Here is a 21,450-nt window from a genome sequence, read left to right as displayed (position 1 = left end):
GTGACCTTTTATTCAGTATTAGTCATTTGTTCATTATTCTGTTTCTTGCATCGAGTCAGAACAGAACATGACTGTGATTTAGGTGACCAGTTTCCCATTATGCAGGTAAATAGTCAAAATGAATAGTTTGTGAACTCCCAAAAGGCTGAAACTTGATTACATAAATTGCAAACAATTAATGAAAAAGCAAATACAGTTGTATGACACCAATATATGAAGGCTACTAGTCCAGCATTACCTTCCCATTTAAGGCTTTCATAGCTTCAACTGCATCGTCTCTGTTATTAAAGTGTACAAATGCATAGTCTCTGATTTTCTTTATTCTTTCAACTGCACCTACAAAAATGTTGGGATGTTAGTTCTGCAGCTCTCTTTTCAAAGGAATACAGATTTGAATTAACATTCTGGGTTGTGTTTTTAGCACTCAGTTTTATAAACCAAAGTTCTGATCTGCAGACACTTACGCATATGAGTATCTCACTGAACTCAGTAAGATTACTTGTGTGTAAAGCTAAGCTTGTGCATAAATGATTGTAGCATCATGATCAAAATGGGTAGTTACTGAACCTGTCATGCTATAGTTTTAATTTGGTCTGATTACCCAACTCAGAATGTTACACTTCTCAGAGTTTAAAAGTTTGAATGAACTAAGTTAATTAAGTATTCTACAGACCTGGTATTGCCAAGTACTTTTTAAAACTACATTGATTTAGTTTTTCACTTATAAAAACCAACAAGAGTCTTGTGGCACCTTTCATGGGTGAATAGTCACTTCGTCAGATGCATGTAGTGGAAATTTCCGGATGCAGGTACAAATATGCAGGCAAGAATCAGTCTAGACTGATTCTTGCCTGCATATGTATTTCCACTACATGCATCTGACAAAGTGGGTATTCACCCATGAAAGATTATGCTCCAAAACTTCTGTTAGTCTATAAGGTGCCACGGGACTCTATTGCTTTTTACAGATCCAGACTAACACAGTTACCCCTCTCATACTTTTTTCATTTATGGTTACTGAAAAGTACAGTTAATTTAACAGAAAAAGTAAACCTAAATATATCTGATATTAACACACTAAAGTAAGAGTGACCCTTTTTTAACTAAGAAGTCAAGGCTTCCCTTGCAGGCCTATTTTCAGATAAATGAATTCAGCTAAATCAGGCTTGGTAAAAATCAAGGCTGAGAAGGAAACCACGTGCAGTAAATGGAAATAGAGCAACAACCTTTACAGCTTGCAATAGAATCATGATTTTAGCTTTTTAGTGAAGCTCTTGAGTATTCTAGAACCAGATATATGAAAATTTTTAAAAAAATTACAGTGAGAAAGTATATTCAAGTGCATTTCAGCTCTGGAATTTTTATGTCTGGTAGTCTCCACTACAATGGCTGAATGCAACTGTCAGCTGGTTATGCAATATATTCTTGAATTATGTCAGATTCCATAGAACATTCACATTCTGTTGGCTTAAAATGTCATTTAGAGTCATATGCTTGCATGGTGGATTCAGACTTCTTCTAGGCAACTGTGATACAAATTCAGTTTGGTTTTGTTTATTTCTTGCAGCTTGTTCTGACTTTTACATCCATGCAGTCTCAGCACAGCAAGCAAGTTTAGAAGCACTAGTTTCCTTTTGCAATAATTTGCCTCTTTCTCACTTTGTATCAGAGCCTTTTCCTGTTTCCCCACTGGCTACATGAGAGGTGATGTGTGTATCAGCACCCATTATAAAGTCAACAAACAGGTTTGTCATCTGTCCTGAAGAATGCAAGGCAGTCTTGATTTCTGAATATTTGTTCTACCATCTGATTGCCAAGCAATTTTGCAGAACACGTGAATATACAGACACATCAGCCAGACAGCAGGAATGGGGGGAACAAGGGTCAGAGAGAGAAGCGTTACTCTAAATCCAATTAGTTTATAATTGATGGTGTATTGAATATGCATCCGTTGATAGGTTTTCAGTGAAAATGTAGGATTTTTTGATCAATACAACAGGTCTTGCTGGGTCTGTTGTAAGGTACATTTATGCAAACAAGTGCAATTTGGACTGCCTCTGAGGAAAACTTGAGAGTTAGAGTTAGAACTTCCAAGAGAGAACCTGCACTGTGATTCTGACTTAGCATGAGGAGCAGAGCCGGCAGTAAACACGCACAATAAGCACCTGCTGGCGTGGGAACAAAAAATGGGTATGCCAAAGGAAAGATGGTCATGGGACAGACCAGGACTGTATGCTGATTTCCTCATTCTCTTTGGAAAGCTTTACACACAAAATATCTAACTCCAGCTGCCCAAGTCTCTCTAAAATAAACTTTTCTTTTTCTGTCTGGTATGGTCAGGCAGATAAAGAATGGGTTGCATTGTGCTGTAGTCAAAGTTGGGCCAAATTCTCAACTGTTGTAAATTCATAGATTCCACGACCATAGAATTTCCCCATAATAATTCCTACAGCAAAGTACAGAGGTAAAATAATCTCTTTGCTTCTACTCAATGTTCCTGTGTTTATGCAACGCAGGATCACATTAGCTCTTTTGGCTACAGCATCATATTGGGAGCTCACATTCAGCTGATGTTACCCGTGACCCCCAAATCTTTTTCAGAGTCATTGCTTCCCAGGATAGAATCTGTACTGGATAAGTGTGGCCTAAATTCTTTGTTCCTAGATGTATAAATTTGCATTTAGCTGTATCAAAACACATATTGTTTGTGCCCAGTTTACCAACCAGTTCAGCTCACTCTGAATCAGTGACCAGTCCTCTTCATTATTTTTATGTCATCTGCAAACTTTACCAGTGATGGTTTTATGTTTTCTTTCAGGTCATTGGTAAAACAGTGTAGGGCCAAGAACTGATCCCTGTGGGACTTGACTGGAAACACACCCACTCAGCAATGATTCCTCATTTACAATTACATTTTGAGACATATCATTTAGCCAGATTTTAATTCACTTAATGTGCCTCATTAATTTTAAATTGTTCTAATTTCAGCATTCTTTGTTCAGTTTTTTTATACAGAGACTCAGGTGATCACTGGTTTAGTGGTTAATCGAATTCCACAGTTATTACAGTGGAGATGACTCTATGACAGAAGGGTGTGAGGCAATCTGAGAAAACAAAAGGGCCATTCTTTGCAGCATTACTCATCTAGAATCCAATTCAAAGTTTTCTGTACTTTTTGGAATCCACTTCTGTTGTAGTTTTTTGCCTTTATTTACTGTGCTGCCTGTACCAATTTTTTTTGGAACTGTGACATTCAGCAGCAACCTGTGTAATTGATTTTCCTACCAAAAATAGATGCATCTGTTTCTGTTTCCTGCGACCAAAGCTTTAAGAATTTATCTTCCTCATTTTTTTTTAATGACTCTGCCTTCTTCATTCCCACTTGGTGGAAGTACATATCCATCCTCTACTGCTACTGAGACATCTACTATCATAGATACAGATCCTGGAAAAAAAGGTGGCACGCGAATGCTAAGTTAGAGCTTGTCTACACTTAAAATGCTACAGTAGCACAGCTGCACCACTGCACTGTACTGCTGTACCACTTCAGTGTAGACACTACCTGGGAAGGGTTCTTCTGGCAGCCTAGCAGTGTCTACACAGTGATTTAGCTTGGATTAACTATATGGCTCAGAGGTGTGGACTTTTCAAACCTGGCCAGATGCAGTTAAGCCGACCTAATTTCCTAGAGTAGACCAGATCTTAATCTTATGGTTTTTCCAGCTTCGAATGTTGAATGCTGGGTGCACTACTTCAAAATGACACTCAGGTTGACTTTTCTAAAATGATACCCATATGAGGGGTAACGGTTAGGGAGGCAAAGTGGCTTGCTTTTGGGTATGTAGCTGGAGCTTTTCTAACATCACTTGAAACTTGATTGGATCTGCAAGGTGATGTACAGCTTTCGAATGAAAGGGGAAATATATCCAAGCACTTTACTACCCATTTGCCAGCCAGCCAGAAAAGGGAGCCAAATGACTTCTTGCTCCCCAGAATCATAAATTTAACCCCTTGCCTGGGATTTCTTGAGCAGAATTTTGGCTTATTACATTAATTCCTTCACCAGAATGGAGCAGACAGACAGAAGGGACTACAACATAATATGCATTCCTCTCTTGTGTGCCCACATTTACAGAGAAACTGTTCTTTGGCTTCCATGTCAGATATTAGCGCACTCTGGGGAACAAAAATCTTTTATCCAGGCTTAGGACTGTGTGCACAAATTTAGAAAGCTAAATTCAGTAATGGGCCTCTCATTCTAGGTGCTGTTGCCCTAATTGTCCAGAGTGCTCTAGATTCTTCGTGCTATTCGAATGGCACAAAACAACCCAAAAGCAAACGTTGAATTTGGCACTGCAGCTTTATAAAATAGATAGTCTTCATGCTTTATTTTGCCCTTGGATCATTCACAACATTACCACCAAAGTTATGGGGAAATGTGGGTTTAAGAGCCTCTTTGGAATCTGATCCATAGTGGCAGCTCTAGATTTTAACTCCTCTAAACTGAACGATTTGTTCCTGGATGCTGTATGACTGTCAAAATGCTTTCCAGGTATAGGATCACTGGGTCAAATGTACGTTTCAGTATCAAGGTGGTGCAATACAGCATTATGTCCAGTGCAAGAGGCTCAGGGGAAGGGAAAAATAATTTCAGACTGTTGCTGACATTTCTGATTATAATTTCATTATAACCCTAGCGCTGTGCTTATTTCCCCGAACAGGGCTGCCCGAGTGAGGGGGTGGGGGAGAGTGAGGCAATTTGCCCCAGGCCCCCACAAGAATATAGTATTGCAACTTTTTTTTATAGAAGGGGTCCCGAAATTGCTTTGCTGCAGGCCCCCTGAATCCTCTGGGCAGCCCTGTCCCCAAAGGTCATATTTAGCTACTATGTACAGTTTTTTAAAACATGCAACATCCTCAAAAATGAGTTGTTCCAGATTTGTAATCCATCTAAAATAATAAAAATAAATATTAATAAAAAAGAAGGAGAGACAAAGAAATTTCCAGTTTTCATCCCTGCACAGGATCAAAATCTGTGGCGAGAAAAATGATAAAACTGCAGAAATTAAAGCAAATGCAATTTAAAAGCTTCCATAAACTGTTTTGGAATCCATTTCCTTTGAGCAAATTTGGTTTAAGTGAAAAATGATGGAGTTTTATAGACACTTGAGGTGACTATAAACATGTTTTTTAGGGAGTGCTAATAGGTTAAATATTCTGGAGCAAATTGAGATTAATAATAGGGGGAAGAAGCTGAAAGTAAAATGATTTATCTATCAACTTCATGTTTGCTGAAAGTATTATACTTAGGGATTAAAAAGACAGGAATGACTCATATAGGAATTTCTAATAGATCTTTCAGCTGCAGCCTAATGTGAAAAAGAGAAATTTATGGAGCCAGAGACAAAGCAGAAGAGTTAAGATGCTCTGCAATACGTCTTTAAACTTTAAGGAGAAAGTTAATAGAAGTGAGTTAGATCATGAATGATTTCCTGATGCTGAGCACAAGAAAGTAGTGCAGGGATTATTGTATTTCTTGGAGTGCCAAAATGCTCTTCATTATATAGCATTGGATTTTCAAAAGATTCTTAATGATTTAGGAGCAAAACTCCCATTGAAAATTAATGGAACTTGTGCTCAACTCATGTAGACATTTTTGAAAATCCCACCCAACATACTCATAGTTGCCTGTAATAGAAGCCATAAGGATAATATTAGGATAATTTATGGATTAAATTATAAATATTGGTTTGTATTTTTATGTAAGTTTCTGTATGTTATTCATTTATATGATGGGGAATTAAGCTTATACATTTTCAGGAGCTGAATTGGATGCGAGTTCTAGAATGTAGAACATAGGTGAATTAATTCCAGAGCCACCCACCCATCTCACTAGGTGGGAAACATGAATGGATCTGTAGTGTGGTAGGCAGCTGGGAGTCGGGTGTGAATACATGCCTGGGAATGCAGGGGCGGGTTTCCCCCTGTCTCCCATTGGCCAGCCAAAGCAAGATGAGAGCTGAGTGGCTCCTCACCCCTATAAACCTTTATTATTTTAAAAACTGCCTAGAGTTTTTTGGAGTATCTAGCTCAAAAAACCTGCTCTTTAGCTGCCCCACTCTCCCTTTGTAGTTGTAATATAGAAGCAGTGGTTTTTGTGTGTTGCGGGCCTGACCAATTGCCTGTTTTGGGATCAGAAAGGAAGTTTTCCCTTTGGGGCAAAATTGGCAGATGCCTGCAGGGTTTTTTGCCTTCCTTGAAGCATCATGGAAGTACATTTTGGTTTAAATAGCAGTAGAACATAGAAATTATTAGTCATTTGCAGGAATGTTGTAACTGGAGTCCTGTGTGGTTACAAAGCCAAAAGGGCCAGCAGTTATAGGTAATTCACTGGGATTTTGCTGTTGTACCGTATGCCTTTGGGACAGGAGGGGACTGAAGTATTCACAGACTGAGGTATTCTTTTAGTATCTTCTGTCCCACTGCTGGGTGTGGGGAAGGTGAGAGGATTCAGAAGAGTGAGATGAGTACTATGCGTAGGCTGAGGAGAGTCTATCCTGACTTATGGGATATATGCTGGGAGCCTGTAATCCTACACTGAACCCACTCAGATGCCTGGTACTGAGAGATGGAGGAGGAGGGGCATACAGCCCCCTCCCCAGTGTTAATAACCTTGTGGTCTGCCACTTAAATCCCTCCCTGTGCCTGTCTTCATTCACCTGCATGTCCTGGTCAGTTAAATACGGTTTAAAAAATCAAAGTGCTTTGTGATTCTTCAATGTGTAAGTTTCATGTCAATGTTCATTATATAAAACCACCTTAAAAAAGCATATGGAATTTTCAAAAGTCAGTCAATCATTGTGGGCAGGAGTGAAACAGCCATCCTGAATCACTCTCTTCTGAACATTATCCTTTTCCATATAGGAAGAAGAATAGTGAAAAGAGTCTATTCCACTTACATAGTCTTGCTCTCCTTGGAGGTAAAACTTACCCCCTGAAACAAAGCTGCTGTTAAAAAAAAAAAACCAAAATAACCTTTCTGCAGAAATCAAGTTACTGGAAAGCATATATACAAAAACATGTCACAACAGAAGTAATTTTTACTAACATAGAATCCTTAGGACTTTTCATACACCATTTTGGACTGCCGCAGAGCTATTTGATTTGCCAAACCACCCTAAAAATGTCAGTTGTGCTGTCAATTAGAAAACAAGCAGCTTACTGTATGATCGAATTCCAGCAGTGGCTGTTTTAGGAACTTAAACTGGGTGAAAATTGTTTCAGCACTTGAATGTTTTACAGGAGAAAGAACAGCTATGTTATCCTTTGTGTTGGTGTTCCACCAATGTAATATTTCAGAGAAACAGAGCAGCTACTGTTAGTTTACTATAACTGAACAATATCTACCAGTTTAATGGGCTTAACCCTTCAACAGCTAAAAACCTACTTTTTCATTTCCTACCTGGTTTAATATTGTTGAATTCTTTTTCAATTGTCTCTTCAGTGGTTGATAGCATAAGGTTTCGCACATAGAGGATTTTAACAGATGACATTGTATCTTCATCAACTTCAACTTCTGGTTCTGCCCAGTCTACAGCAATAGGATGTCCCCATAACTGTATTCTTCCTGCAAAAAATAATAAATAATTGAAAGTACCATTGTTCAGTTGATTTCTAGGCATATTGATATTTTGTATAAAATTATGCTGTGGTAGTAGAATGGACTGATTATACAAAAGGTCTAAAATTTAATGCTCAAACAGAGGCACATATACCATGTGTATCCAGAAACAGATAGTCAGATGTCCAGGTTTTATTCTTTTTACACTGCAGATATGCAGCATCCAACAAGGAGAGAAAATATGGTACGGTCCTCAAACATTTTCATTCTATGAACCACTCAGAGAGATCACTTAATGAACTCTCTTCTCTTCCAAAAATCCCTTCCCTCCACTGTTTGGTTTCAAAGTGTTTCTTTCTGCAGCTGATTGGAAGGGACTCCACAGACTATAGTATGGCAAACACTACTTATGATTCTAATAAGTTTAAGTAAGACTTAAGTTCTCAGAAATTTGATTTGTGTGCAGTAGTTTGGTCCCTATAGAACAGTGCTTCAATGGAAATAGCGAAGATAGAGGAATGAAAGGTAATAAATGATTACAAGAAGGGTCTTATGTGGGGGAAAGAAATCTCACTGCCTTAATGTATTGGATGAGTCCCTCAAGGAGAAATTGTAACTGATTTGGGGAGCTCTAAAGGGAAAAAAAAGGGAAAAAATTAGATGGAGAAAAATCAGTCCTATGACAGCATCATGAATCTCATGTCCATAGTAATAATTTAAATTTGGTTAACTAATTCACTGCTTTTAAATTCATCAAGAGTGTTGGCATAGCTTTGCATGCAGCCACAGAGTTGGTCTTGAGGTCGCGCAAATCATGCTAATGAGCACTGGCAAACAGCCTTTTGCAGAGGCACCTCTTGTCTCCTACAGATGGCAACAGTAACTGCTTCAACCAGCTTTCCTTTCATTCCTGCACATCTTGTAGGGAATTACTCCTCTTCCAACAGTAATTGAAGCTTAGCTCAGCCACAAAAATCTCAGGACCTTATTTCCTGCCCAGCCGTGTCCTGGATTCACCCAATAATATAATAAATGTTGTGATAGACTCAGTGCTTTTTCATTGGCAATTTTAATGAGTTCAGCAAACAAATTTTCTCCAGATGATACATTTCTATCCAGCCTAACAATGGAGGTTATCAGTGCACTCCTTCCCTTATCTTGTCTTTCTATGATTTTTTTTTTACATTTGTCAAAATAGAAACAAATTTTAGGAACTCTTCCTCTTGTTCCAGTGGGAAAGGGGAAGAAAATAAGGAGGGAAGGAATTTGAAAACTTATTTTTGTTGAAAAACTTGGAACATTTACTAAAACAAAAATGTTTCCTTTCAAAACAAGATTCACTCTGTTCAAAATAAATCTGAAGTGAATTTGACTAACTTGAGCTCTATATCTTTTCAGTGCTAGCCTAAATTTGGCTTGAACAGGTAATGACTAAAAGTAGTCATTTGATAGGCTATCAGCTAGCTATGTAACATGTATTGCTTTGGTCCAGGTCTCAGTGATCATATTCAAATCATCAGTAGAAATAACAGGCTGGTTTTGCTAGTAGTCTCTTCAAGCATAAGCTTGGACACCAAACTTCCCTCATACTAGAACTTGATAAAAAATTGCATTGGGGGGGTGAGGGGGGGAAAGAGAAGAGACAAAGGTTTTTGTTTTTTGTTTTTTGTTTCCAAAAATTGTGTTCCTGTTTTTGACCACCTTCACCTCTTCCCCGAACTACCCTAGAAATAGTCCCTCAAGCAGCGGCTAGGCTCATAGTATGATGTAGCTTGCTCTGCAACTCCCTGAGTTCTGTATATTCACAGAACAGTGGAAGCTTTACTTTTTAATGAGAACTTAAATAGACCTTAAAGCAAAACATATCTTAAGTCTTTGCTCACTGCATCATGTGGTGATGTCACAGTATAATTTACTTAAAAAGCTTTGAGTGATATTAATTTGGCCAGCGGCATATGATCTTAAATTATGCACAGCCAAGGTGAATATAGAATAAACAAAAATGGCTATCTAGCACCATACTTTGGAGGAAGATCTGAGAGCATTTTACAATTATTTGACACTCTCAGCACCTCTATGAAGTATTATTCCTGCCTGGCAAATGGGAAAACTGAAGGAGTGGGATTTGGCCAAAGTTGCACTGTGAGAGTCAGAGCTGCTTAGAGAATCTTGAACTCTTAACCTCATCTCCATGCTTTTGTCACTATTCCACACTTCTGCTCATATGTAAAGTTCAGTATAGGCATGGAACTTTTGTAACACTAGATGTGTTGTAAGAGTGATGGTACCAAGATCTAGTTCTCTTTTCTGACTTTCATTGTGCACAATTTGAGAGCTAATATTGATTATTAATAATACATGGTGACTTTCACATAATATGTGTGTTATAGAAGCTGTTCTCCTAAAGGCCAGTTCTGTAAACTTATCTTGGGGACTGACAATCAAGTTGGTTCTTTTCACCTTGATAATTATCACAAGTACTAGAGGTTCTGTAGGCCAATTATTCATATTACCCCCTTAGTAACACCTGTACAAGGCTTCTTAAAAATTAATCAAATCTCATGGCTAAATACTAGTAAATTTTGCTCATGTCTTCAAATGTAGCAGCTAGTAAATTCTTATTCAAAGATATTCCTGTGTAATCTAAGTCTAGGCATAAATGCAATTCCTCTTTAGAGATTTCTTCGTTAGGCTCCAGTTAGGAAAGCAACTCTGTTCAGGAAAATGCTAAGCACCTTTCTAAACCTAACTATGTTCATAACTACTTTCCTGCATAAGGTCCTCAGATTGTATTCTCCAAATCCTGCAAGGTTCTGAGTACCATTGAGTCCAACTGTAGTTAATGGGAGTCCCCATCCTCCCGGATTAGGGCCCATAAATATTCCCACATTCAGCAATCTTGCCATCTCCTCCACCACCCTGGGAAGAAAATATTTTTCTTCTTTAATGCAACTTTAAATCCTTGCAAAATCTGTAGCAGCTATACTATTTCAAATATATTAGCTTGCACCGGTACAAATAATGATAAATGGATTTATCAGAGATTTATTTCTAATTTCAGCAGAGATTGAGCAAATGATTTTTCCTGAAAGGAGCCTAGCAAATTTCTATGAACCAAGAAAATGGCCTGCCAGGCCAATTCCACTGAATTCCACTAAACAATCTGCTGTGTAATGGAGGTTAATTTGGCCTGTATTAACTGCAAAAGTATTGTCTTTTGCAGCTGATTCTGATGTATATTATAAAGTACATGCATGTGTTTGTGTGGGGTGTCTTTGTATTATATAAAGGTAATTTCATCAAATTGATGCATCTGAAATTTGACAGGAGTTAAGACAGGAATACAGGGTTAAATTCCTGGCTCAGTAGATAACTTATCTGGTCTTGGGCAAGTCACTTAATGCACAAATAAAAGGGACTATAATGGTGCAAAGTAGTAGTACTCAGGTGTCATAATAATTTACAGGGACAAATTCAGTCCAGGAGACTCTGCAAATGGAAGATGGCATAGACACTGAGTTGGGGCCTTGGCAGTTGTAAGTCCAGCAGACAGACCTTCCTCTCTTTCAGGAAGCCTGTAAGCTGCCAGCGCTGCCCCAAAAGAGGATGGCAGTGGCTGGGGAAAGGTCAGTCCCAATCAGTGGAACGCCTGAAGCCATAACTGCTGTATACGTGCTTGCTGTAATGATGATTGTTTATTATGGTAGTGCCTAGGGACCATCCAAGAATGTGGTCCCATTGTGCTAGGCACTGTACAAAACACAGAGTAGTAGACAGTCCATGCCACTAAGAGCTTTCAATATAAGTAGATAGGATATACTTAGGAAGGGGGAAAGGGTGTAACACACCAGCAGTGTTAACAATGTGATGGTGGCAAAGATCACATTATGCTTCTCATTACAGTAGAACTGGCTGGGAAATTTTTGTTGGAATGATTTTTCTGATTGAAAATGCCCTTCTCTCAAAATCAAAACTTTCCATGGGAAAATTTAAATGTTGCCCCAAAATCTCATGATCAAAATGATGGCTCCCCAGCTGCCCCCTTAGAAGGCTCTTTCTAACTGACATAGCTTTCTGGGGGCTACCAAGACTGAGCTCCCTGACTCTGCCTCCCAGTGTTCCCCCAAGTTCCGGGACTGGACAATCAGCCAGCGGGAAGACTCAGCCCCTTTCCTCCACTTCAGGGCTGTAGAGGCTTAGTATCCCATCTCTCTGCCTGGCTGGCCTTGGAGCTGGGGAGAAGTGAAGAAGTTCACTGGCTAGGCTTTATGCCTCTCCAGCAGCTGGGCAGGCACGCAATAGGAAAGCTGAAAAACGTCACTGTTTGCTGTTGGTGAAAGAAGCTGCATGACCACCACTGCAGACAAACCTGGTAGCAGTTTTCTTCTTGCCATTGCTGCTGCTCGATGACTTTCGTATTCCACAAAAGCAAATCCCCGGTTTTTTGTTTTGTCTGCTGCACTGGGATACACAATCACATCAATGACCCCGTCTGTGACTTTCCTCATCTCTGCTAAAATTTCTTCTCTCTTCTTGTTTTTTGGGATTCCTCCTACAAACAAACGGCAGTTGTCTACACTGGCACAAACCCCTAGGAGTCGTCCATTCCTGCATATAAACAACAGTTCCAGTTTGTAATGAATCCGGCTCAGTTCTCTGAGAAATTGCAAGCCTCATCTTCCCCAAAAACACAGTTTAAAACATATCAGACCAATCCTTTTGAGCAGTGTACACGGTCCAACACTCAGTCAGCAATTTTGCCAGAAAAAAAGGAATATATTCAGAATTGATTTTGAATGTTCACACAGCACAAATTTGAAGGTGAAATTGGAGCTGCAGGCAGGTATCAGTGTTTTGAGAATATATTGCTTGGAAATAATTTGAGACTTTGGGAGAAATAAATGTTAATCTTTAACTTCCTAGGTATTTATTTCTACAACCAGCCAGTGAGACTTGCCTTTACCCCAGAACTGATGAGCATGACAGTGAAGAATTGTGTTTAGCTAATATGATGCTGACTGTGATTTACAGGCACTGTAGATCAGGACAAATCATGTTCACCAAGTGTCAGCTAATTGGGAAATCATAGTCAGCCTGTGGGTCAGCACAACTGGGGGACTGGGGAAACAACCTCTCTCTACCTCTCACTGTTCTCCAGCCTGCATGATCCAGGCCATAGGGAGTGCTAATTCCTGTTCTCTCTGGGTGCTTCCTGCTTCTCTCTGGGCTCCATGCAGAGCCCCAGGGAATGAAGACTCCTTCATTCATTCCCATTTTACCGCCTCTTGTTCCCCAGCCCCTCTGGAGGGCATTTGGAGAGTTACAGCTTCCTTCCCCGTAAGCCTTAAAAGGCTCTTCATTTCCTAGACAGCCTCCAAATTCCATCCCTAGCCTGCCTTAAATAATACATCAGAAAATACAATCCCTCATGGGCGTTAGCATGATGCCCTACTCATACTCTATGAATTTAAGAAGGCTCTTCGCCCAGTCCACAACTCTCCACAGAGCTCAAGATGGGCTAGTCAGCAGCTTCTCCTGCCTTCCCAGGAGCCAAAAGAGGGTTGTCAGTAAAGCTGATCCAGAATTTTTTGACAAAACACATTTTTGTTAGAAAATTCAGATTTATCAAAATGGAAACTTTGCAGGAGAGGGTTGGTTTGGACAGATTGTTTCAACTGAAAATGTCAAATTTTTTTTTCAAATTCTTACAACATTTCATTTTCACACTTTATCAATGAAAAGTTTGATTTTTTTAGTTTGAATGTCAGTTTTAAAATTTAAGCTAATTAAGGATAGCTCAGTGGTTTGAGCACTGGCCTGCTAAACCCAGAGTTGTGAATTCAATCCTAGGAGGCCATTTAGGGATCTGCAGACTGGTCCTGCTTTGAGCAGGGGGTGGGACTAGATGACCTCCTGAGGTCCCTTCCAACCCTTATACTCTATGATATCTATAATTTTTAAAAACCAAAAAAGGGCAAAATAAAAAAATGTTTTGAAATGATCTAAAGACATTTCTATAGGTCTGAACCATTTTTAAACACTTCAGCAGGAAATTTCCAGCTAACTAATTAAAAGTGTATTTTCATCAATGGGAAACTGACTGACTGACTGTACAAGGGAACAATGGATGGTGTGATTTTAAGGTTTAGATAACTACACAATCCTTTGTAAGTCTCAGGAAAAACACATAGTGTATAATAAAACAGAGTAATGTATCATTTCCACTTTATATGAACATACCATTCATGCTTACCTAATTTCATAATTATTAAGTTGCTTGATTGCATTCTTAGCCTCCTGTTTATTAGAGAATGTTACAAAGGCATAGCCCCTATTGTTTCCATTGAAGTCCATCATCATTCTCATTTCATAGATTTTACCGATCTGTAAATGAAAAGAAAAATCAATAACCCATTCTGAAAGGAAACTTTCACGAACAGCACAAAAGCTATTTACACAAAGCAGGTTATTTCTCTGACCGTGTCTTGTGTGCATATCACCTCAGAGTTGTTTGAACATCTCCATCAATGTAACCATCAGCCAGAACCTATTTTACTTGAGAACTGTTTTCTGACCCATGAATGGAGTCAGAATAAATAAAGGCAACATATGTTTAAGTGACAGTTAGGGCTGAGTTAGCACTTCAGCTCTCTTTAGCAAGGTAAATGACCTCTGTTCACACCATCTGAGAACACAGTATCAGAGTTCCAATGTGTGCCTCAGGAACCTCACTGTGTAGTTGTCACTGTAATGATTTCTTGCACTGATTTGCTCTTTGTTTTTAAATATTTAATTTCAGTCTGTGCTATGAAAGAAAAGGACTGGAGGCTCCAAAGTCACACAACATCAGCCTGTTCTCAAAGTCAATATGTGCACTTCACTTGACCAAACTTTCTTCTGTGCCACCATTGGTGGGAGCCCAGAGAGAAGCAGGAAGACAGCAGTGCTGCAGGAGGATGAGGACAAACTTTTGGGAGCTTCCATATTTGGGAATGTGGTATGTGCATGCCCTAGTATAACCGTTATTATCAAGTACCTAAGGTGTGCTCAGCACTTTACAAAAAAATAAGACATGGCGTGAAATCCTGACCCCACTGAAGTCAATGCAAGTTTTACCACTGACTTCACTGGAGCCAGGATTTCACCTATGTTGTTCCTGCTTCAGGGAGTACACAATCTAATTTTGGAACTCATGCAACAAAGAGTAGAGATAAAAAAAAAAAAAAAGAAGGCAGTGGGAGGGAGGCAGAAGTGTTACAATAATGTAATTATGTGGTGACTTAGGTAAATCAAATGCTTGTGTGGCTGGTATTACTTTCATGCTTTTAAACTGCTCCCTTCTTGTGTGTGAAAAAATATGTGAGTGACTGTCACACATACAATTACAATGGCTGCATGTACATATCGGTGAAGGCTGGGTATAACCTGTAGTGTTTCATGGTCCAGCTGGGGTCATTAGACAGGATGGGACACATTAAGGGCCCTACACACCTGCTAGGATCTGGAAGGAGTCATTGAAGGAGCATGCTGCTCCTCCCAAAATCAAGTGGAAGGAATGCTATAGCACGCTTTCTCTGCCCAGTGCTCCTGGAGGCATTCTGCTTGTATCAGCCCTGTGCAGATAGCATGCGTCAGAGCACCTCTGCTCAGCGCTTCTGCTCTATACCCCCACATTTCCATAGCTCCAGACAAGCATAAGCATACAGCTTAGCCCTGTAATAGAAAGTGAGACTCAGAACAGATTTAGGTAACAGGAGCAAACTATAGAGTAGCCTCCCCAAACACAGAAGTACGATGGGTTATACATCTAGCAATGTATACACACACACAATAAGAGTTGCTAATGTTTGTGTATTAGAATTATATGCATTTCAGTTTTCCATTTGTTATTTCATGTTCCAGGCCTTTGAAAATGCAGCCTTCCTTCTGAACACAGTTTTATCAGGAACGTGTATATGGTACAAGAAGAGAACATTCTCTTCAATATAAAACATTACTTTTTCACATAATGGGATAAGTTCATCTTCAAAAAGGTCTCGGGGTAATTTCCCAATGAAAATCTCACAGCCCCTCTCTGGTGGCAGGGCATCCCAGCCAGGTGGTGGACCTCCATACTTTCTTTGTCCATTTTCCTACACCAAAGAAAAGAAACATATTTTAAAATATATGGAATCAATAGAAATCTCTCAAAATTGCCTTATTTGTTTCTATAACTCTTCATGGACTTATCTGCATAACAGTGCCATTCTTTCTATCTCTCCCCCCTCCACTCTCTGCACCGCACTTGGCCTCTGCTCATCTAACACTGGCATCTTCTCTGTCCCTTCATAAAATCCTGATTCAGTAACAGCCTTCATTTCAGCTCTTGCCATCTGAAACAATGTCTTTGTGCAACTCTCCCTCATTAAGACATGATCCAATGCCCAATGAAGTATCAGAGGGGTAGCCGTGTTAGTCTGAATCTGTAAAAGGAGCAGAGAATCCTGTGGCACCTTATAGACTAACAGATGTTTTGGATCATGAGCTTTCGTGGGTGAATACCCACTTCGTCAGATGCATGTAGTGGAAATTTCCAGGGGCAGGTATATATATGCTAGCAAGCAAGCTAGAGATAACGAGGTTAGTTCAATCAGGGAGGATGAGGCCCTGTTCTAGCAGTTCAGGTGTGAAAACCAAGGAGGAGAAACTGGTTTTGTAGTTGGCAAGCCATTCACAGTCTTTGTTCAATCCTGAGTGATGGTGTCAAATTTTGCAGATGAACTGAAGTTCAGCAGTTTCTCTTTGAAAGTTCTGGTCCTGAAGTTTTTTTTGCTGCAGGATGGCCACCTTAAGGTCTTGCTATAGTGTGGCCAGGGAGGTTGAAGTGTTCTCTCTTACAGGTTCTGTATATTGCCATTCCTAATATCTGATTTGTGTCCATTTATCCTTTTCCGTAGAGACTGTCCAGTTTGGCCGATGTACATAGCAGAGGGGCATTGCTGGCATATGATGGCGTATATTACATTGGTGGACGTGCAGGTGAATGAACCGGTGATGGTGTGGCTGATCTGGTTAGGTCCTGTGATGGTGTCGCTGGTGTAGATATGTGGGCAGAGTTGCATCGAGGTTTGTTGCATGGATTGGTTCCCTGAGCTAGAGTTACTATGGTGCGGTGTGCAGTTGCTGGTGAGTGAATACATTTCAGGTTGGCAGGTTGTCTGTGGGCAAGGATTGGCCTGCCACCCAAGGCCTGTGAAAAGTGTGGGATCATTGTCCAGGAGGGGTTGTAGATCCCTGATGATGCGTTGGAAGGGGTTTTAGCTGGGGGCTGTATGTGATGGCCAGTGGGATCCTGTTGGTTTTTTTGGGTTGTCTTGCAGTAGGAGCTTCTGGGTACACGTCTGGCTCTGTTGATCTGTTCCTTATTCCTCGTGCGGGTATTGTAGTTTTGAGGAATGCTGTAGGTTGGAGAATTTTTGTAGGTGTTGGTCTCTGTCTGAGGGGGTAGAGCAAGCTTGCGGTTGTCCCACCTCAGTGCTTGGGGGTAGGGGATCGTGTGCATGTGCCCGGGATGGTAACCAGCCAGCATGAAGGGGCGTCACCTTCCATCAACAAACCTCGATGCCACTCTGCACATATCAGGACCTAAACCAGATCAGCCCACACCATCACCGAAATTCATTCACCTGCACGTCAACCAATGTAATAACGACCATCATATGCCAGCAATGCCCTCTCCTTATGTACATTCGGCCAAACTGGCAGTCTCTACGGAAAAGGATAAATGGACACAAATCAGATATTAGAATGGCAATATACAGGCAACCTGTAGGAGAACACTTCAACCTCCCTGGCCACACTATAGCAGACCTTAAGGTGGCCATCCATGCAGCAAAAAAAACTTCAGGACCAGACTTCAAAAGAGAAACTGCTGAGCTTCCCAGTTCATCTGCAAATTTGACACACCATCAGCTTTTTTTTTCAGGGATTGAACACAAGACTGTGAAATGGCTTTGCCAAAACTACAAAAACCAGTTTCTCCTTCCCTTGGGTTTTCAACATCCAAAACGTCTGTTAGTCTATAAGGTGCCACTGGATTCTTTGCTGCTTTTACAGATCCAGACTAACACAGCTACCTTCTGATAACTGGAAAAATAGAACATGAAATTTCCACTACATGCATCTGACGAAGTGGGTATTCACCCACGAAAGCTCATGATCCAAAACGTCTGTTAGTCTATAAGGTGCCACTGGATTCTCTAATGCCCAATGAAGTCATTCAATATTTGCTAAAATGTTACCTATCTTTGTTTACTTAAAGTTGAACTATGTGGACAGACCCTAGTCAAATACTACCTTTCTGATGCTATAGTGTTTAATATAACATGATATATTGGACAAGATGCCAGCCTGCCATAGGCTAAAACATTGCCTACCTAGCATCAATCTCCCTTTACAGAGTCAAAGTTTATAATTTACTAGTGTTTTATGAGCTTCAGAAAGCAACCAGGTGTCATAATCCAGCTCCAGTGAAGTCAATAAAAAAATCTCCCATCAAGTTCCGTAAGAACAAGATCATCTCCTGTGTGCCTTCCTCAGTGGCTAATGGAAGTTTCCTGATGTATTTGAGAGATGACCAGTTTGTAGAGAGTTTCTCTGAGGGTCACAAACAACATATGTTAGAGTACTGAAGAGGTGAGTGTTTTGACTTCAGTTATTTGGGGCAACATTTTTTCAAATGTTTGAGTTGGCTTAAAAAGTCAACGTCCAACAGCTTTTCTAAACCTGATATGACAGGTGCACCCAGCAGAACATATGTTAGTTTTGGTTCTAACCTAGTAACCCATTCAACAAAAGTACATATTTTCAACAATCTGCCTATGGCTCAGAAACTTTTATTAATTATTACATTTATACTGGATTCTGGTAGTTAATGGCGCGCTTCTTACTGTACAGAACAAAGAGACAAGCTTACATATCTGCTCTTGGAAGAATTATGTTTCCAGGAGGTATTTGGAAGAGGAGAGGGTGGGACTTTTACTAAGCTACAGCAGTGTCCACACAATGAGTTGCTGCATAACAAGCTGGTGCAGAGTAGATTCACACCCTGGCTTGCTGTGTAGACAAGTCTTAATTCTCTAGTCATTTGCCCTCTGAAGTCATTCCAACCCTAAACTATTTAATGAAGATGGAAACTGTTTCAAGCTCCTTACATAGTGAGAAAGCACAGCAAAGTGAAACTGATTAGGATTGTGAAGGGAAACTAATTAGGAATATAAGTGATGTGGGACCAAGAAGTCTCTTCCAGTCTATTGTCTATGGATTATCACTTGACTAGATGTAGTAGTAAATTATCTATTATCATTCTTATTGTAAACATTTTCATCATAATGGGAGAGTCATAACAGTACTTTCATTCAGGAGTGAATTCCTGCAGTATCAGATTTTAAAACATTGAAGCTGGCAACATTAAACACCATTTCCTGTCCCTGAAGGTATAATTCTGCTGAGTGATGTATGAACTTCTATTGATTCATTTTGTATAGCCAAGGTGTGATAAATCTGTTCAGTTTTGTCACATTCTTAATTGTGATTACTATGTAGTGCATGCCTATGGATCCTGCAGGATCCATTCAAGAGAGGCTCAGTAAAAGGAATTTGAAAAAAACCCTGACGCAAAGTTGATTCAGATGAGAAAGGCTTGAGAAAATTTACCATGCCACTGCAAAACAAAGTACTGGAAATACAAAACCTTTTCTTTTAATTAGTTATTGTGTTAATGTATTTGTAACTCGATGGGATGAGCAGAAGGGAAAAAAACCTATTTCAGTCAGCAAGGTCTTCGCCTCATGTGTTGAAAGAGGGAAAAAGTATTCCAAGCCAATTCTCAGCTCTCTACAGAGTAGGTGGAAGAAGGAAGAATGGTTTTCCTAAGTCCCCTTCCCTTTTTTGCAGTTGAGTGAGAGGGTGGGATAAGGGGCAAGTTATGTGGATACTGTGGTGATGAGTTTGATATAAAACCCCAGAGAATGTGAGGAAAGGAATGGGTGAAAGGAGAAATAGGATAAACTCTGAAAGTGGCACAAAGGGACAAAGAACCTGGGAAGCAAAAAGAAATGTGTCAGAGGAGGAAGAGATGAAGTAACTGAAAATGGAGGTAAATCAAATATTGAAAAATTCAGATGAAAGTAAGAAAGCGAAAAGAAAACTGTGATAAAGAAACTAATACAGAATATAAATACATCAGATGTATGTTATTTTTATCTCACTTTGTGTGAAGTATAGTAGATAATGTTAAAATGCAGCAAACCCAAATGCTTGCTTATGTATAGCGTGTCCACGCAGCTGTATATGCTATATAAACACACTGTCTTTTGTTATTTTAATTGTCTGCCCTGTAGTTTTGGTAGTTCCAGGTTCCTTTTAGACCAAAGCTGCCTCTTTGGGCTGCTGTGCTGCTTACCATACTTCTGTCTCTAACAACTGACAGGATCTGAGCCTTAGTAAACTCCATAAAACTCACTCTCATTACCATTTGCAATTATATTCCCTTAGAATATACCAGATTATTTCATAGTATTGCTAATTTTCTATTGCATTTGAAAATGAAATATGTTGAGATCACATTTGTTTTGAGGAAGAGTCCAAAATTCAGTAAACAGATGGATAATTTGACTTTTGAAAGGCTCCCCTGCCTGCTATAAATTTAGTAAAAATAAACAAAGATGTCTCCGATTTTGAGATCTTCTCAAACAGACTTTAAACAAACCTCTGATTATTAAGGCTGATAAATAATCTCTTTCCTATGTCAGATAAATGAAATACTTGATCTTTAGAGATTACAAATGGTCCCAAGATGTCAAATTCAGACCTGGATCTAAACACTTTTAAAGTACAAAGGGTTTCTGAGTCAGGTTGATATAGCTACAGGGCTCTTGGTTGTGAAAATTCTACACTTCTGAGCGCTGTAGCTCACCCCTGGTGTAAATACAGCTAGGCTGGGGGAAGCCTGCTTCTGTTGACCTCACTACCATTGCTTCAGAAAGGTTGTTCCTGTGATGATGGAAAAATCTTTTCAATCGCTGTAGGCTACAGGCTTAAGCCAGTATAGTCACAACACCTCAGCTATGCCACTGTAGTCCCCACAGCGTGGGCATTGCGATAGTGGGTTTGCTTTGGTATCTTATAAAGTGCAGCTGTGAAGTTCAGATTGCAATCCAAAACTTCCCTGAGATTCAGAGACATTCAGCTCTAGGTTTTTGGTTGGCTTATCATGACTGGCTACAGTGTAACAAAAAAATCAATGGAAGAATTCAGTTCTACTTATTAAAATAAAGCATCCTTCGGGCATACACAACAGAGAGGAGGGAAAAGAATCAACAAAGAAGGAAAGTTTCCTTGTTAAATATTTACCCTCAAGCCCTTGACACAACTACTTAATTAAAGCTAAAATTAGATACTATGCAAAAAATAGCACTCAAGCATATGATTACACATTCTTACCTGGATCAAACTATATCCTGTGCGCTGAATTAATGCACGGAGAGCAGCTTCTTTCTGTGTGCCGGTCAATCCATCCCCCGATTTTTGATTTGATTCCATTGTGAGTGATTATCAGCAAAAAATCAGGTTAATTAGGGGTGCTCGCTGCAATCAAATTTAAGATAAATTAAGTAAATTAATTTTTCTAGGAGGAGAAAGTCCATTTTACTGAGGATATTTACATGACTCATTCTCCCGAAATAAGTAAGTTGAGATAACTTTGTCAGAAAAACAACAGGACAAAAAGGAAAGTGACCTTCCCCTTTACATTTATGCAGAGAAGGGACAAAACTTTAGATCCAGCTCTA

General features: G+C 39.7%; 1 protein-coding gene across 2 annotated transcripts in view; it reads right to left on the bottom strand.

Moving 5' to 3' along the window:
- The window catches only part of A1CF (APOBEC1 complementation factor), a 37,632-nt gene extending 16,430 nt beyond the window's left edge, over nucleotides 1–21,202 (bottom strand). For both annotated transcript variants that reach the window (XM_032768221.1, XM_032768222.1), the window contains exons 1-6: nucleotides 21,104–21,202; nucleotides 15,619–15,753; nucleotides 13,875–14,005; nucleotides 11,991–12,229; nucleotides 7,463–7,627; nucleotides 239–336 (exon numbers count right to left, since the gene is read on the bottom strand). In XM_032768221.1, coding sequence (XP_032624112.1) covers nucleotides 239–336; nucleotides 7,463–7,627; nucleotides 11,991–12,229; nucleotides 13,875–14,005; nucleotides 15,619–15,753; nucleotides 21,104–21,202 — 867 coding nt within the window. The remainder of the gene's footprint in view (nucleotides 1–238; nucleotides 337–7,462; nucleotides 7,628–11,990; nucleotides 12,230–13,874; nucleotides 14,006–15,618; nucleotides 15,754–21,103) is intronic.
- Nucleotides 21,203–21,450: the final 248 nt, after the last annotated feature.

The sequence above is a fragment of the Chelonoidis abingdonii genome, chromosome 15 (assembly GCF_003597395.2).
Source record: "Chelonoidis abingdonii isolate Lonesome George chromosome 15, CheloAbing_2.0, whole genome shotgun sequence".
NCBI lineage: Eukaryota > Metazoa > Chordata > Testudines > Testudinidae > Chelonoidis > Chelonoidis abingdonii.
Note: the sequence above shows the minus strand (reverse complement) of the source record. Positions and strands in the feature narration are given on the sequence as shown.